This window comes from Pristiophorus japonicus, chromosome 6 (assembly GCF_044704955.1).
Source record: "Pristiophorus japonicus isolate sPriJap1 chromosome 6, sPriJap1.hap1, whole genome shotgun sequence".
Taxonomy (NCBI): domain Eukaryota; kingdom Metazoa; phylum Chordata; class Chondrichthyes; family Pristiophoridae; genus Pristiophorus; species Pristiophorus japonicus.
This window is the reverse complement of record NC_091982.1, coordinates 157,038,846-157,056,590: the sequence shown is the minus strand read 5'-3', so window position 1 is coordinate 157,056,590 and position 17,745 is coordinate 157,038,846. Positions and strand designations below refer to the sequence as shown.

Genomic DNA, 17,745 nt, shown 5'->3' with positions numbered 1-17,745 from the left:
CATCAAACACTCCCAGGTTAGGTACAACATGGAGTAGATACAGAATAAACTCCCTCTGCACTATCCCAACATGGGGTAGATACAAAGTTAAATCCTCTCTACATTGTCCCATCAAACATTCCCAGGTCAGGTGCAATACGGGTTTGATACAGAGTAAAGCTCCCTCTACACTATCCCATCAAACACTCCCAGGGCAGGTACAGCACAGGTTAGATATAGAGTTATGTCCTCTCTACATGGCTCCATTAGGTGCTCACAAGTGAGGACATAAAGACTATCTAATGTTTTGGAACAGGGGCAGGATCCATGAGCCACAACCAGTGACATGGGCTAAATATGATTTAGCAATGAACAATGAATAACCCAGCAATATATGCTTTCTATCTTTAAATTGAATTGCTATTTATTCAGGAGTCAGTGTTGCCAGCATTTGGTTTTTAATCTATTAAGATTCACAATTCACCCGAGAATATCTGAACAGGTAGAAAATCAAGTTTTCAATTGCTCATTTGATTCAAATATTTAAACCAAATGGTCAGGATCTTCTGCTGGAATTTTGTTGGTTCTCCAATAAAACTCCCGCAGATGGGTGAAGGAATTTCTTTGAGAGCCATTCTGCTAGTTGCCCGCTTGCCTCACCACTTGTGGGTTTTCCCACCAGATGTGATAGAGGATGTAGAAATACATCCCCCTTATATGGATGAGCGTATTCCAAAGGCATGTAGGTGACTGGTATTGTAAGTTGCACCCTAGCAACTCTGGGTGCTCAAAATGCCAGTGCATTCCTGGTAACAATGGTGCAATGGTGCTGGGGGACCCTTTTAAACTTTCAAGGGCCACCTTAGCTTGTCCAATTGATTGAAAGTGATTGATTATGTAGGCTAAAGTGTTTGGAGCAATTTTTAAAAAAAGAGGGAACTTTGTGGTCAGACCCTGGGCTGTTGGCCATGCGACGTTACAGCAAGTATTCAATGCCTGTTGTTGATACTTTGTGTCACCCCCACCTCCCTGGTCAAAAACGAGAGTCCCGCCATGTGCCTCCCTGGAGAATTGACCAAGTATTTCCGTTAGGTGAAATTCCCACCCCACCGAAGTTTCAGCGGATTTTGCCAAAGGGAAAAATCTCAGCCTGTATTTCCAAGATTACATGAGTTGAGAATGTTGATAACAAGTGTGCATGGTTCCAATTGACACTGACATAAAAACAGCCTACCTGTAACATCAACAACCCCCACACATAAAAACCCACCGTCTCATATTGAAAAAAACTACCTCCCCATATCAAGAAAGACCACCTCCCCATCTTTAAAAAGCAAACTCCCCATAAATAATAAAAAAACAATTCAAACTTCCCATAAATAATAAAAAAAACAATTCTGCCAGGCATAAAAAACCAAACCTCAACTCACAAAAACGTCTACACAAAAAATCTAACCCCCATATATAAAACTTCCACTCCCATACACACAAATCTAACTCCTCCATTCACAAAAATCCAACAGTACCATACACAAAAAACCTTCATCCCAAAACACAAAATATAACCTTCTCATCCTACATGAACAAAAACTGAGACAGCCTCACGCACGACAACCTAGACTTCTTTATACACAAAGATCCAACATGCCCATACCATACACAGAAATTTGGCACTCCCAGCAGAGAAGTATGCAGGTCTGAAAAATGGTACTACAATATGATAGCCCTATCTCCAACCCATGCTTCATTCAAGCAAGGCTTCCATCTTGTATATGTGGAATCACTGAATCTATGCCAAAGAGTCTACACTCTTCATTCCCTTCTTCAGGATAGCCTTTAAAGACTTATGCATGACAGATGTCAGACTCACTGGCAATATCCAAGACAATCCTTTAGCCCTTTTTGAAGATAATTGTTTTGTTCCCTTCTAGCTAATCCTTTGATATAACTTCAGATTCTAATCATTTCCTAAAGATCCTCATCAGAATTTGACGCTTCCTCAGCCATTTCCTTAAGTACTCTTGTGTGAAAGCCATGTGACTCTAGCGTTGAACGTTTCTGTTTCTTCTTTATCAGTAATTACTATTGTTACTAAAAGTTCTTCCTAATTTCCCGGAAACTCAAAACTCACTTCTGGGATCGAGTCAGTGGCTTCCTTCACGAACAGTGTTACAATGACGTTCAGCGTATCTGCCAAGTCCTAATTTCACATATCAACCTCCTCATTAGTGCATTGCTTCACTCTCTGTTGACTGCAGATATACTTAAAGAAATCTTTTGCATTGCTTTTATGTTTACTGCAATCCTAACCTCATTGTTTATATTTGCCTGACCAACCAGTTTTTTAAACAGTCTTCACCTTATCCTTATTTTCCTGTGTGTCTGCCACTTAACCTGAAGATCTATATTTGATAAATACCATCTATTTTTATTCCTTGCATTATTTCCCTTGTCTCCTACAATGACTTCCTCTTATTCCGATTGAGTTTCTTACCCAGTGGCATAAATTGATTCTGTAATTCCTACATTGGGCATTTAAAAATGTACCATTTCTCTTCAAGCTTTGGTCTTCCGACAATCTATTCCAGTCCAGTTTCATTAACTGCTTCCTCACTCCTTCAAAATTAGCAATCCCTATCATGCTTCCTCATAGAACATACATAAGAACATAAGAATTAGGAACAGGAGTAGGCCATCTAACCCCTCGAGCCTGCTCCGCCATTCAAAAAGATCATGGCTGATCTGGCCATGCACTCAGCTCCACTTACCCGCCCGCTCCCCATAACCCTTAATTCCCTCATTGGTTAAAAATCTATCTATCTGTGATTTGAGCTAGCCTCAACTGCTTCCTTGGGCAGAGAATTCCACAGATTCACAACCCTCTGGGAGAAGAAATTCCTTCTCAACTCGATTTTAAATTGGCTCCCATGTATTTTAAGGCTGTGCCCCCTAGTTCTAGTCTCCCCGACCATCCCTGGCGAATCTGATACCAAACTCAATTATGTTATGGCCACGGTTGCCAAGATGGTCTTTAACCGCAACTTGTTTAATAATTTTTTGTTTGCTATACAACCACCTTGTAGCAGTTAATGGTACCCCTGAAAACTCTACTTCAGTGAAGGACTCAGAATAGTCTGATAGCTAAGAAAAATCAAGAGACCTCTTGGCAAATCTAGAAAAGTCATGATTCCAGGTTTCATCTAAAGCATTAATGCAGGAGGGAAAGAGCTGCAATCTCTCCTGACTGGCCACACAAATTATTGGCTTCATGTACCAGGTACAAGTATGGAAGGAAACCTATAGGTTTATGCTCTGGAAGAAAAGGAGAGAGAGCGACACACTTGAACGCACTAAATATATTCTCTGATTGCAGCAAGGTATCGCTGATGCAGTAAGTCTTGATGGTGGACAAATCTATGTTGGAGGAAAATGTGGCCTCAAACCAGTCATGGCAGAGTATTATGACAAAAGTAAGTGTCCTGCACAGAGTTTTAAATTGCTATCTTCGCTGCATGAATCTGGGGCTTAAATAACATATGGCATGGATCCTTTTGTGTAGATAAGAACACCAGTGCCTCGGTTCCTCAGCTCAAACAGTCCAGCCTAAGCTCATTCCCTTTAAGAACCCTCTGCAGACCCTCTGCTTTTGAAAAGGAGAAATTTGTATCGTGTAAGGATTGGAAGGATGTGACCCATAATGGACTCTTCTGATATCACTGTACTGTGAGCCTGGGTTTATTCTTCAAACCCTTTAGTTGGCTCTTCTACTTCCTAACAAAATTCTTTCCCTCATTGTATATTCTTCAAATCATTAGGCCTAAGGTTTGCACAATATTCATTTTTCACAGAATTGGTGAAGCTCTGCATAGTCAGTGGATCTGAGGTGTTTCATAGAATTCTACTACAGCCTAGGGAGAGCACGTTTATAAGATAGTTCAGATGGCTCTATAGAGCGTTAGGAACACTGCAAAATAAGGAACTCCATTTAAAACATAAAACCACAATTCATATTATAGTCCAAAAGGTTTATCTAAACATGAGCGGTTGTAGGAGTGAAATGTTAAGGAATTGGACAGGTCTGCCTCAAGCAGTATCTCAATCGGTATTTCTGTAGTGTGATTGGGATGGGGAGTCATTACTCAGTCCTTGTGTATACCGTGTGAATGGGGCTGGAGCTCCATGACGCAATCTATATGTGTATAGTATGATTGAGACTAGAGATACATGACTTGGTGTGGGTGCATGTACGTGTGTGCTTGCGCGAATTTGCAGTGTGATTGCAGCTGGGTGTCAGTGCTTCACTGTGTGTGTGTGATCATAGTATGACTGGAGTTGGGGAGGATTCATTCCAGATACACAACCTTATATGTGCTGCAGGCCGTTGGCTTGTAATTGTTTTTTTTTAATGATACTTATTTTCGATCTGCAGCCAATCGTGCACCATGCCAATCCACAGCAGGAGCCACCCCGATGCGTAAGTGTTAAAACAAACTTCCTGGTCAAATCTCACTGAATCTGTGTAGTCACTAGCAATGTGCATCATATATGTTCAACACTAAAACACTGTCGCACTGTTACGTGGGAATGAGCTCCGCATACAGTGAACATTAGGCCGCTGTTCTTGGAAAAGTGTCATAGGATCTTTACTGGTCACTGGAACAGTCAGGTGAGGCCTTGATTAAAGGACGGAGCTATTTGCACTAGAAAATGCTCTGATTGGCTCTCCATGATCACATGACCTGATTGCTGATTGCTCCCCTTGGAGGATAAGCAACACCCAGAAGTTTCTCGAGAATGTGTAATTGGAACTGCCCAACCCAAGTTCTGAGTGACTTTGCAAAGTGTAATTCAAGCCATTCTGACTTCAGACCCCAGAGAGGATAGAGCTCCCCATCCCAGCACGTTCCTAATAACCCCAGCCCAAGTTCCTGACTCCCCCCAGCCTAAGTTCAGCCTCCCCAGCCCAAGTTTCTGATTCCCACCAGCCCAGTCACTCTGGAGGTTTAATCAACAGAATGACTATTTGTACTAATTTTTTGTGTGTCCTTCTGTGCATGCGCACATTCGACTCCATCCCCTTTTTGAACATGGGCACTCGATTCAGTTGTGCATACGCAGTGCGACGTACAAGGAAGCCGGAAGTCGGAAGTGGGGCCGAGCCACGTTGAGCTGGAGCTGGAGCTGCTTCTAGCTTTTGCAACATTTGGAACATTTTCGCGGCCTTCTGTGAGACAGAAAACATCGGAGGTAGTGGGAGAGAGAGAGAGAGAGAGAAAAACTGGGGCGGGGGGTGGGGGGAAAGAGAGAGAGAAATGGGGGAAGAGGGGGAGAGAGATAGAGAGAGAGATGGGGGGAGGGAGAGGGAGAAGGGGGAGAGAGAGACAAGGTGAGGAAATTGATGGAGGGGGGAGAGAGAGAGAGATGTGGGGGGCGGAGAGAGAGACGGGGAGGTGGCTCAGGGAAGACGGATCACATTCTTCCAACCCCCTTTACACCCACACCCGATTTCAAGGAAAGCTCGGTGCCTGTGTGACAAGTGACATCATTGGAGTGGATGAAATCCGGAAGTCACGACACTGTCACTATTCACTTGATATCCAATAAATCTGCAAACAATCCATGACCCATGCACAATGCCCCATCTATGGCGGGGCGGGGGGCTGGGATGGGGTCAGGAACTGGGGCTGGGATGGGGTCAGGAACTTGGGCTGGGATGGGGTCAGGAATTTGGGCTGAGGGTGTCAGGAACTTCGGCTGGGCAAGGCATAAACTTGGGCTGGGGTTGGGTAAGGAACTTAGGTTGGAGGGGGCAGGAACTTGGGCTGGGGGAGGCATGAACTTTGGCTGGGGGGTTGGGGGTCAAGAACTTAGGCTGGAGGGGGCAGGAACTTGGGCTGGGGGAGTAAGGAACTTAGGCTGGGGGGTTGGGGGTCAAGAACTTAGGCTGGAGGGGGCAGGAACTTGGGCTGGGGGAGTAAGGAACTTAGGCTGGAGGGGGCAGGAACTTGGGCTGGGGGAGGCATGAACTTTGGCAGAGGGGTCAAGAACTTAGGCTGGGGGAGGCAGGAACTTGGGCTGGGGTTGTCAGGAACTTGTGCTGGGATGGGGAAGCTCTATCTTCTCTGGGGTCTGAAGTCAGAATGGCTCGAATTACACTTTGCAAAGTCACTTAGACCTTGGGCTGGGAGGTTCTAATTTCACATTCCAGAGAAACTTCTGGGTGTGGCTTAAGTCTTAAGTCCAAGGGGACCAACTAGCAAACAGGTCATGTGATTATGGAGAGCCGATCAGAGCATTTTCTCGTGCAAATAGCTACATTTCACTTCACAGGCAATGGATCCTACATTGAAGGATGGATTGTTTCCTCTCTCCCTGGCAATGTTTCAGTGGTACTTGGACAGCAAGTGAGTCGGGGGACCATTCCATCAGGTCCGGGCCATTTTTATACCTCTGATTTCCAACTGGATGTAATGGGTGGTGTTCAATAAGTCTGCACACAGATGGGATGGCATGTTGCAATAGCCGTGTGATGGAAATATCTCATCCAACATATATTCTGTCACATCAATGCTGGATTCAAGGGATGCCTGTTCATTGGGTTGGGCATTAAAATACTGCGGATGCTGGAAATCGGAAATAAAAACAGAGAATGCTAGAAATACTCAGCAAGTCAGGCAACATCTGTGGAGAGAGAAACAAAGTTAATGTTTCAGGTCTGTGATCTTTCGTCAGAACTGGAAAAAGATGTAACAGAATTTAAGCAAGATCTTTTTTCTCCCCTTGTCCAATCTCTCCCACCTACATTTGCAACTCTTCCGGTGCCCTCCGCCACTTTAACAGTTTCCAGTTTCCTGGCCCCAACCGTCTCCTTTTCACTAAGGATGTCCAATCCCTCTGCACCTCCATCTCCCACTAGGATGGTCTGAGGGCGCTCCGCTTCTTCCTCGAGCAGAGGCCCAACCAATCCCCATCCACCGCCACCCTCCTCTACCTGGCTGAACTTGTTCTCACATTGAATAACTTCTCCTTTGACTCCACTCCCTTCTTAAAGGTGATGCTATGGGAACTGTGATGGGTCCTGACTATGCCTGCCTTTTCGTGGGATAAGTGGAACATTCTTTGTTCCAGTCCTACTCAGGTCCCCTCCCTTATCTCTTTTTCCTGTACATTAATTTCTGTATTGGTGCCATTTTCTGCTCTCGCCCTGAACTAGAAAATTTCATTCACTTTGCTTCCAATTTCCACCCTTCCCTCACCTTCACATGGTCCATCTCTGACTCTTCCTTTCTCTTCCTCGACTTCTCTGTCTCCATTTCTGGGTATCGACAAACATCCACTATAAGCCCACTGACTCCTACAGTTACCTGCACTACACTCCTTTACCCTGCTTTCAGTAAGGACTCTATTCCATTCTCCCAGTTTCTCTGTCTTTGTCTGTTCTGATGATGCCACCTTCCATACTAGTCCTTCCGATATGTCTTCCTTTTTCCTCAACAGAGGATTCCCCATTACCATCGTTGACATGGCCCTCAACTATGTCCATTCCATTTCCCACCCCATTTCTCACTGTTGTCCCAAGTCTCATTTAGTGATCTATTTACAACTATTTTAGTTGTATACCTTAATCAAGTGCCCCCTGATTAAAGGGGGGGGGGGGGGGGGCACAATCCAAAAAACTTTTCAAGTGCCCCCATGTTTTTTTTGTTTCTTTGTTTTTTGGGGGTGGGGGCACTAAAAACACAAATTATACAAGTGCCCCCTGGCTAAAGGGGTGGGTTGGGGGGGTGCAATAAAACCAACAAACTTAAACAAATTAAACTTTGGACGTGGTTCAAATTAAAATTTGGTTGCCGGGATGATGATGCACTCCAGTTCCTCCGGCGCCCACCTTTCGCAGAAGGCCACAAGCGTATCGGTATTCACCGCGTGCTCCATCTCCAGGGACACCCTGGCTCGGATGTAACTGCGGAATAGAGGCAGGCAGTCGGGCTGAACGACCCCCTCGATCGCCTGCTGCCTGAACTGGCTGATGGCCCACTTGGCCATGCCCAGGAGCAGTCCTACGAGGAGGCCTTCTGAACTGCCCGCTCCCCTCCGCACAGGGTGCCCAAAGATCAGGAGTGTGGGACTGAAGTGCAACCAGAATTTGAGGATCAGTCCCTTCAAATATTGGAAGAGGGGCTGCAACCTCGCACATTCAATAGAAACGTGGAACACGGACTCTTCCAGACCGCAGAAATTGCAGGTGGCCTGGGAGCCGGTGAACCGACTTAAAAACTTATTGCATGGGACTGCTCCATGCAACACCCTCCAGGCCAAGTCCCCAATAAAAAGAGGGAAGACTCCCGTGTAGAGTGCACTCCATTGGGGACCCCCGCCTCCTTCGGACGGCAAAATGGTGCGCCATGGCATGTCCGGACGGCAGACGAGGATGGCAATGTGGATAGTGTGCAAGAGCAGCCCGTATAGGAATCCTCTCCATGCAGAACTGAAAGGCATGGAGGGGATTTCTCCGAGGAGGCTCAAGTTGTGAGGGTGATCTATTTACAAAGGGGAAATGCTTTATTTGTGCCTCAGTCCTTCAGAGCGTCCCTCATTACCCTGGCAACCTCAGTTTTTCGGCGCAGACCTTAAGCTCCACCCACAGAACTTAAGGACATCTGCGCCGTTCCAAAATGAAAGGTTATGCTGGCGAAATTTGGAACTTTTTGTTGTTGCAGTTGGGCCACTAAAAAATCAGACGTTCCTTTACAACTGTGCCAAAAAAAGTCCATGTGGAATTTTGGGCCCGTTAACTCTGTTTCTCTCTCCACAGATGCCTGACCTGCTGAGTATTTCCAGCATTCTCTGTTTTTATTTGAAAATGGAATATTGTTTAGAATCAATCATAGAAATTTACGGCCCACAAGAAGGCTATTCTACCTATTGTGGCTCTTCCGGCAGACAAAGAGCTATCCAGCCTAATCCCACTTTCCAGCTCTTGGTCCGTAGCCCTGTAGGTTACGGCACTTTAAGGGCAAATCCAAGTACTTTTTAAATGTGTGGTGAGGGTCTCTGCCTCCACCACCTTTTCAGGCAGTGAGTTCCAGACCCCCACCACCCTCTAGGTGAAATATATTTTCCTCAACTCTAATCCTTCTACCAATTAATTTAAATCTATGCCGCCTGGCTAACGCTGAGGGAAATAGCTCCTTCTTATCCACTCTACCTCGGCCCCTCATAATTGTATACACCTCAATTATCCCCTCAGCCATCCCTGCTCCAAAGAAAACAATCCCAGCCTAAACAATCTTTCCTCATAGCTAAAATTTTCCACTCCTGGCAGCATCCTCGTAAATCTCCTCTGTATCCGCTCTAGTGCAATGACAGAAGAGATTTTATCAGCAGCACAGAGGCTGCTGGTCATGTTATGTAATCCAATCTCTGCCCACCCCGCCAGTAAGATATGCCAGCTCTCCGGTCCTGCTGCCCACCATACTCTGCTTCTCCAGGCTCTGCTGTCCGAATCAGAGGCACCCAAATTATTTTAAGACCCTGCATTCAGAGAGAATCTTTATGGTGGGCAGAAATCCCAGTGACGGAAATTATGCACTCCGATTCTGCAATAGCAGTACCTCCAATCCCTGAGTACTACACCAAAGGGTCAAACTGGATTGTGATCAAGATCGGGATTGGAGCTTGGGGATTGGAGACTTGGCATTGATGGAACTATATAGAGCTTAATTTTCCCCAAATACCTGCACGTTTTTTTTTGAGAAAATTAAAATCTCCAAGTTTCCCCAAAGTTTCTGCGCCAGCGTAATTCACTTAGGTACGATTTTTTTAGGCTATGATTTTTTAACCTCATTGGGGGGTAACCGACCCCGTGCCAATTCTGCCCATTTAAGCAAGTTTGGCCAACTACGATTTTTTTTTAAGACAGCATATGTGACCGCTCTGAAAAACCTTCTGGGCAGTTAACATAATCAGTGCAGGTAAGAGAATCAGTGCAGAAGATCCAGTTCCACGGCCGGGACAGCTGCGGGAGGGGGACGAATTCGGTCCGGGCTAGGAGTGGCACCGGCTCCGGCTGGAGGGAGGCCTTTTGGCCTGGGCTAGGAGCGGCACCGGCTCCGGGGCAGGGGGATCTTTCGGCCTGGGCTAGGAGTGGCACTGGCTCCAGGGGAGGGGAGATCTTTCGGCCTGAGCTAGGAATGGCACTGGCTCCAGGGAAGGGGAGGCCTTTCGGCCTGGGCTAGGAGCGGCACCGGCTCCGGGGGAGGGGAGTCCTTTTGGCTTGGGCTAGGAGCCTCAGCCCTTGAGAACGTCCCTCGTTACTCTGGCAACCTCAGTTTACAGGATTGACTTTTGGCACAAAGACTCTTTAATATTTTCATGTCGGTAAGCTGCTGCCTTAAATAGCTGCAATGTGCAAGGTGCTTGAGCAGGTTGCTGTGAGCTGGCCAGAATGTCTTGTATGTTTCGCCTTCCAGCCTCAGCCTGCAGTGTGTCCTTCGTTGCCCTGGCAACCTGATCTTTTTTTCGCTGTTCTTAGGCTCCACCCATAGAGCTTAAGTTCAATCTACGCCGGGCCACATTCACAAGTTAAAACGGGGAAACTTGCAACTTTTTTTTTGGTGTAGCTGGGCATAAAAAAATCGGCCGTAACTCTTCAACTGCGCCAAAAATCTGCAGTGTGGAAAATTGAGCCCATAGAAGGTAGAAGTTTGAAGCACAGAACAATGTCATCCAGTCCATCAGGTCTCTGGTAGCTCTTTGCTGCAGCAATCTAAAACTAATCCCCGTGCATTGCTCTCTCCCCATAGCCCTATATCCTGCTCTTCTTTAACTATTTATTCACTTTTCCATTCGGACTGTTGAACATGTTTGTGTTCTTTTCACAGCCTCTTATTATGCCGTGGCTGTTGTAAAGGATCCAACGCTGAACTGGGTGAACCTGAGAGGGAAGAAGTCCTGTCACACAGCGGTCGGGCGTACTGCTGGGTGGAACGTTCCCATGGGAAACCTGATTAAGAAGGGATTAATTAATGATTGTGAAATTTATAATTGTAAGTGTGATTCGACATTTCTTTCTCCTTGTGACATGTTCAATATCTCAAGCTAATGCTTCTCCTGTGGAGTTGCCCAAGGGAAAAATTAAAAGTAAACATTTTCTCTCCATTTTGATTGGGAGAGCTTTAGAAACCAGCAAAGGATGACCAAAAAATTGATGAAAAGGAATAAAATAGAATATGAGCGTAATCTAGCAAGAAATATAAAAACAGATTGTAAGAGCTTCTACAAGTATGCAAATAGGAAGAGAGTAGCAAAAGGAAGCGTTGGTCCCTTAGAGGATGAGACTGGTGAAATTATAACGAGGAGTAAGGAAATGGCAGAGACTTTAAACAAATATTTTGTATCTGTCTTCACAGTAGTAGACATAAAAAGCATACCAAATAAAGTGGGGAACCAAGGGGCTAATAAGTAATTAATATCAATAGAGAAAAAGTGCTTGAGAAACTAATGGCACTAAAAGCCAACAAATCCCCTGGACCTAATGGCCTACAACCTAGAGTTCTAAAAGAGGCAGCTGCAGATAGTGGATGCATTGGTTGTGATCTTCCAAAATTTCCTAGATTCTAGATGTCCTAGTGGATTGGAAGATAGCAAATGTAATCTTGCTGGTCAAGACAGGAGGGAGAGAGAAAACAGGGAATGACAGGCCAGTTAGCTTGACATCAGTGATCAGGAAAATGCTGGAATTCATTATTAAGGAAATGGTAACAGGGCACTTAGAAAATCATAATATGATTAGGCAGAGTCAACATGGTTTTATGAAAGGAAAATCATGTTTAACAAATTTATTAGTTTTTTGAGAATGTAACTAGCAAGGTTACATAAAGGGAACCAGTGGATGTAGAATATTTAGATTTCCGAAAGGCATTCGATAAGGTGCCACATAAAAGGTGGCACGCAAGATATCATCATCATAGGCAGTCCCTCGAAATCAAGGAAGACTTGTTTCCACTCTAAAAGTGAGTTCTTGGATGACTGAATAGTCCAATACAGGAATTACAGTCTCTGGCCCAGGTAGGACAGACAGTGGTTGAAGGAACGGCTGGGTGGGGAATCTGGTTTGCTGCACGCTCCTTCCGCTGTCTGTGCTTGCTTTCTGCATGCTCTTGGCGATGAGATTCGAGGTGCTCAGCGCCCTCCCGGATGCTCTTCCTCCACTTAGGGTGGTCTTTGGCCAGGGACTCCAAGGTGTCGGTGGGGATGTTGCGTTTTATCAAGGAGACTTTGAGGGTGTCCTTGAAACATTTCCTCTGTCCACCTGGGGCTCGCTTGCCGTGTAGGAGTTCCGAGTAGAGCGTTTGCTTTGTGAGTCTTGTGTCAGGCATACGAACAATGTGGCCCACCCAACATAGCTGGTCGAGTGTGGTCAGTGCTTCGATAAGGGCTTCAATACTCAAGATAAGGGCTCATGGGGTTGGGAGTAATATATTAGCATGGATAGAGGATTGGTTAAAAGACAGAAAACTGGGAGTATGGGTGAACAGGTCATTTTCCAGTTGGCAGGCTGTAACTAGTGGGGTGCCACAAGGATCAGTGCTTGGGCCTCAGCTTTTTACAATGTATATTAATGACTTCAATGAAGGGACCAAGTGCAAAGTATCCAAGTTTGCTGATGATACAAACTAGGTGGGAAAGTAAGCTGTGAGGAGGACACAAAGAGATTGCAAAGGGATATAGACAGGTTAAATGAGTGGGCAATAAGGTGGCAGATAGGGTATAATGTAGGGAAATGTGAGGTTATTGTCTTTGATAGGGAGAATAGAAAAACAGAATATTTTTTAAATGCAGAGAAACGATTAAATGTTGCTGTTCAGAGAGATTTAGAGTCCTCGAACAGGAAACACAGAAAGTTAACATGCAGGTACAGCAAGCAATTAAGAAGGCAAATGGCATGTTGGCCTTTATTGCAAAGGGCTGGAGTACAAGAGTACTACAATTGTACAGGGCTTTTGTGAGACCACACATGGAGTACGGTGCACAGTTTTGGTCTCCTTATCTGAGAAAGGACAGATATATCTTAGAGGCGGTGTGACAAAGGTTCACTGGATTGATCCCTGGGATGAGAGGGTTGCCCTATGGGGAAAGATCGAGTCGATTGATCAGGCAGCATTTGTGGCAAGAGAAACAAAGTTAATATTTCAGGTCGATGACCTTTCATCAGAACTGAAAAAAGTTAGAGGTGCAACCGGTTTTAAGCAAGTACAGAGGCATGGAAAAGCGAAGGGCGTGAGGGGGAGGAAAGAACAAAAGGGAATGCCTGTGATAGGGTGGAAGACAGGAGAGATTAAAATACAAAAGGGATGATGGTGCAAGGCAAATGGGGATGGTAATGGGACAAATAAAGAAACAAAAGATGGGTCCAGAGGAGGTGTTACTGCCAATAGTGGAAATATTACCAACAGCTGCTGTTCAAGAAATTGGGAGCTATGGTTATGATCTGAAACTGTTGAACTCATTGTTGAGTCTGAAAGGTTGTAGAGTGCTTAAATGAAAGATGAGGTGCTGTTTCTCAACTTTCCATTGAGCTTCATTAAACAATGTAGGAGGTCAAGGGCAGAGAGTTCAGAGTGAGAATGGGGCAGAGATTTAAAGTGATAGATGACCGGAAGCTCGGGGTCACGCTTGCGGACTGAATGGAGGTGTTCCGCAAAGCGATCACCCAATCTGTGTTTGGTCTCCCCAATGTAGAGGAGGCCACATTGTGAGCAGCGAATACAAGTAAATCGCTGTTCACCTGCAAGGAGTATTTGGGGCCCTGGATAGTGGCAAGGGAGGAGGTAAAAGGGCATGTGTTCCATTTCTTGCGCTTGCACAGGAAGGTGCCGTGGGAAGGGGAGGGGTGTTGGGGGTGATTGAGGAATGGACCAGGGTGTCATGGAGGGAGCGGTTCCTTTGGAATGCTGAAAGGGGAGGGGAGGGGAAGATGTGTTTGGTGATGGAATGCTGGAGGTGGCGGAAATCGTGGAGACTGGTGAGGTGGATGGTGAGGTCAAAGGGAAACCTATCGTGGTTCTGGAAGGGAGGGGAAAAGGTAAGGGCAGAAGTGTGCAAAATGGGACGGACCACTATCGAGGGCCCTGCAATCATGGTAGAGGGGAATACTTGGTTGAGAATAAAGGAAGACATATCGGAAGCACTGGTATGGAAGGTGGCATCATCCGAAGAGATACAATGGAGATGGAGAAACTGAGAGAATGGGATAGAGTCCTTACAGAAAGCAGGGTGGGAGAAAATATAGTCAAGGTAGCTGTGGGAATCGTTGGGTTTACAGTAGATATAGGTCGACAGCCTAGCCTCAGAAATAAGAACGAAAGACATAGGAGCAGGGGTAGGCCATTTGGCCCATCGAACCCACTCCGCCATTCAATAAGATCATGGCTGATCTGATCATGGACTCAGCTCCACTTCCCTGCCTGCTTCCCAAAACCCTTTACTCCCTTATCGCTCAAAAATCTGTCTATCTCCATCTTAAATATATTCAATAACCCAGCCTCCATAGCTCTCTGGGGCAGAGAATTCCATAGATTTACAACCTCTGAGAGAAGAAATCCTCCGCATTTCAGTTTTAAATGGGCGGCCCCTTATTCTGAGATTATGGGCTAGAACCTCCACTTTTGAGGTTACCGCCCAAAAATGGGCGTTATTTCCGGCGTGGGCGGTAAAAAAGTGTTTTCAGATCACCGTCTTCTCGCCCATTCTCAAAACACCTAGTCAAATGGGCGGTAGCGTTAAATTTTTTTTACCTTCTGCCGTAAAGTGTGGCCATCCTTAGCAACGGCATGGCAACGCTCAATTCCCGCGATTCAGGAGGCCAAAGGTCATCATGACATGCGCAGAAGAGGAGACAGAGAGAGAGGGAGCTCAGAGGCACTGAAAGCGTGTGTGGCTGTGGTGTGTGCTTGTCTGGCTGTTGTGTTAGTTCCACTTTTTGTGGCCGGTTTTTTGAGCGGGCGATATTCTGGGCGATATGTGTGCGAGGTGGTGAAATTGATGGTGGGCGATCTCCATGGCCACTAGTTTAGGTAAATATGCTTTTTACGACAAAAACCAGGGCGTTATTATTGAATCTCGACGTTAAATCTGTGAGGAAAGTAATGCTGGGTGATAATATGGGCATTGAAATCGCCCATTCTGCTGATTCTGCCCCCAAAAAGTGGGCGGACGGGAATATTTTTCTTGCCGTTAAAAGTGGAACTAACCGGGATGTACGCCAGCGGTGGGGCTGGCATTTGTTAAATCCCACTTTTACGTGAGGAGCTGATTTGTTTGAAAGAGCACTGATGTGAGTGACAACACTGACACACTGCTGTGTGTGTGCAGCTCAGACATCAATGATGCCCATCACCTTGGTGCCAGATAAAGTTTACGTTGATTGATGTTAAGTTGTATTTAACCCTTTCACAGTAAGGAATCACCAGTGTGTAATGGTCCTGCTATCTGAGACAATGCACAACAAGGTTATGTTCAATAACAAAAGTTTAATAACAACATTGGTATGAAATCATAAGTGACACAACCAGTAACACCCAACCCCTGCCCACATCCCACTTTTTGCACCATTGACATAAATCACATGGTCAACATGTCCAGCAACACAGAATACAAAGGAAAAGCAGGAGCATGGTCCCCAGCCCTCATACATTGGCGTTAAGCACATGGGGAAAATAATGCTCGGCGATAAGTCTCCTAAAAAAGCCCATCAGTTTCCATTTTGTGCCAAAATGGGCAATATCTGGGCGTTATACGTCGTTTCAGCGGTTAAATGGGCATTAAGTGGGCGTTAAGCAGCCAAAAAAAGTGGAGGTTCTAGCCCATGTCCCCTAGTTTTACTTTTCCCTATGAGTGGAAACATCCTTTCTGCATTCATCTTGTCAAATCCCCTCATTATCTTATATGTTTCGATAAGATCGCCTCTCATTCTTCTGAACTCCAATGTGTATCGGCCCAACCTAATCAACCTATCTTCCTAAGTCAACCCCCTCATCTCCAGAATCAATCTAATGAACCTTCTCTGAACAGCCTCCAATGCAAGTATATCCTTCCTTAAATACGGACACCAAAACTGTACGCTGCACTCTAGGTGTGGCCTTATCAATACCCTGTAGCAGGACTTCTCTGCTTTTATACTCTATCCCCCTTGCAATAAAAGCCAACATTCCATTTGCCTTCCTGATTACTTGCTGTACCTGCATACTAACGTTTTGTGTTTCATGCACAAGAACCCCCAGGTTCCTCTGTACTGCAACACTTTGCAATTTTTTTCCATGTAAATTGTAATTTGCTTTTCTATTTTTTCTGCCAAAGTGAATAACCTCACATTTTCCCACATTATAATACAGCTGCCAAATCTTTGCCCACTCACTTAGCCTGTCTGTATCCCTTTGCAGATTTTTTGTGTCCTCCTCACAATTTGCTTTCTCGCCCATCTTTGTATCATCAGCAAACTTGGCTACATTACACTCGGTCCTTTCATCCAAGTATTAATATGGATTGCAAATAGTTGAGGACCCAGCACCCCATTAGTCACTGTTTTCCAACTGTAAAATGACCCATTTATCCCCACTGTCTGTTTTCTGTTAGTTAGCTAATCCTCTATCCATGCTAATATATTGCCCCCAACCTCGTGAACTTTTATCTTGTGCAGTAACCTTTTTTGTAGCACCTTATCGAATAGAAACATAGAAATTTACAGCGCAGAGGGAAGCCATTTCGGCCCATCGTGTCCGTGCCGGCCGACAATAAGCCACAAGACCTTGGTCAGCAGCTCTAAAGGTTACATATAAACCTATGAGCAATGACGGAAAGGCAAAAAGCACCCAGCCCAACCAGCCTCACACAACTGCGACACCCCTTATACTGAAAACATCTACACTCCACCCCAACTGGAGCCATGTGATCTCCTGGGAGAGACAAAAACCAGATAAAAACCCAGGCCAATTTAGGGAGAAAAAATCTGGGAAAATTCCTCTCCGACTCATCCAGGCGATCGACACTAGTCCAGGAGATCACCCTGGCCGTATTCTATTCCCTGCAGTACTTACCATTATATCTGCACCGTCCAACAAAAGGTCATTCAGTCTAATCCCAATTACCAGCTCTAGGTCCATAACCCTGAAGGTTACTGCACTTTAAGTGCCCATCCAACCATCTCTTAAAAGTGGTGAGGGTTTCTGCGTCCAACACTCTTCCAGGCAGCGACTTCCAGATCCCCACAACCTTCTGCGTAAAGAAGCCTCCTTCAAATCCCCTTTAAAGCTTCCACCAACCACCTTAAAACTATGCCCCCTTGTAATAGATCCCTCCACCAATGGAAATAGACCCTTACTATCCACTCTGTCCAGGCCCCTCAATATTTTGTATACCTCGATGAGGTCTCCTCTCAACCTCCTCTGTTCCAATGAGAACAAACCCAGCCTATCCAATCTGTCCTTATAACTAAGATTCTCCATTCCAGGCAGCATCCTAGTAAATCTCCTCTGTACCCTCTCTAGTGCAATCATGTCCTTCCTATAATACGGCGACCAGAACTGTACGCAGTACTCCAGCTGTGGCCTAACCAAAGAATGCCTTCTGAAAATCCAAATACACCTCATCCACTGCTTCCCCCTTATCCACCCTGCTTGTTACATCCTCAAAGAACTCCAGCCAATTTGTCAAATATGATTTTCCTTTCATAAAACCATGCTGACTCTGCTTGACTGAATTATGCTT

The 17,745-nt window shown here is 45.4% G+C and overlaps 1 protein-coding gene across 1 annotated transcript in view; it reads left to right on the top strand.

Annotated features, from left to right (window-relative positions):
- The window catches only part of tfa (transferrin-a), a 98,208-nt gene that overhangs the window by 68,221 nt on the left and 12,242 nt on the right, over positions 1-17,745 (top strand). The window contains exons 10-12 of the mRNA XM_070883306.1: positions 3,353-3,449; positions 4,409-4,453; positions 10,863-11,027. Of these exons, the coding sequence (XP_070739407.1) occupies positions 3,353-3,449; positions 4,409-4,453; positions 10,863-11,027 (307 nt within the window). The remainder of the gene's footprint in view (positions 1-3,352; positions 3,450-4,408; positions 4,454-10,862; positions 11,028-17,745) is intronic.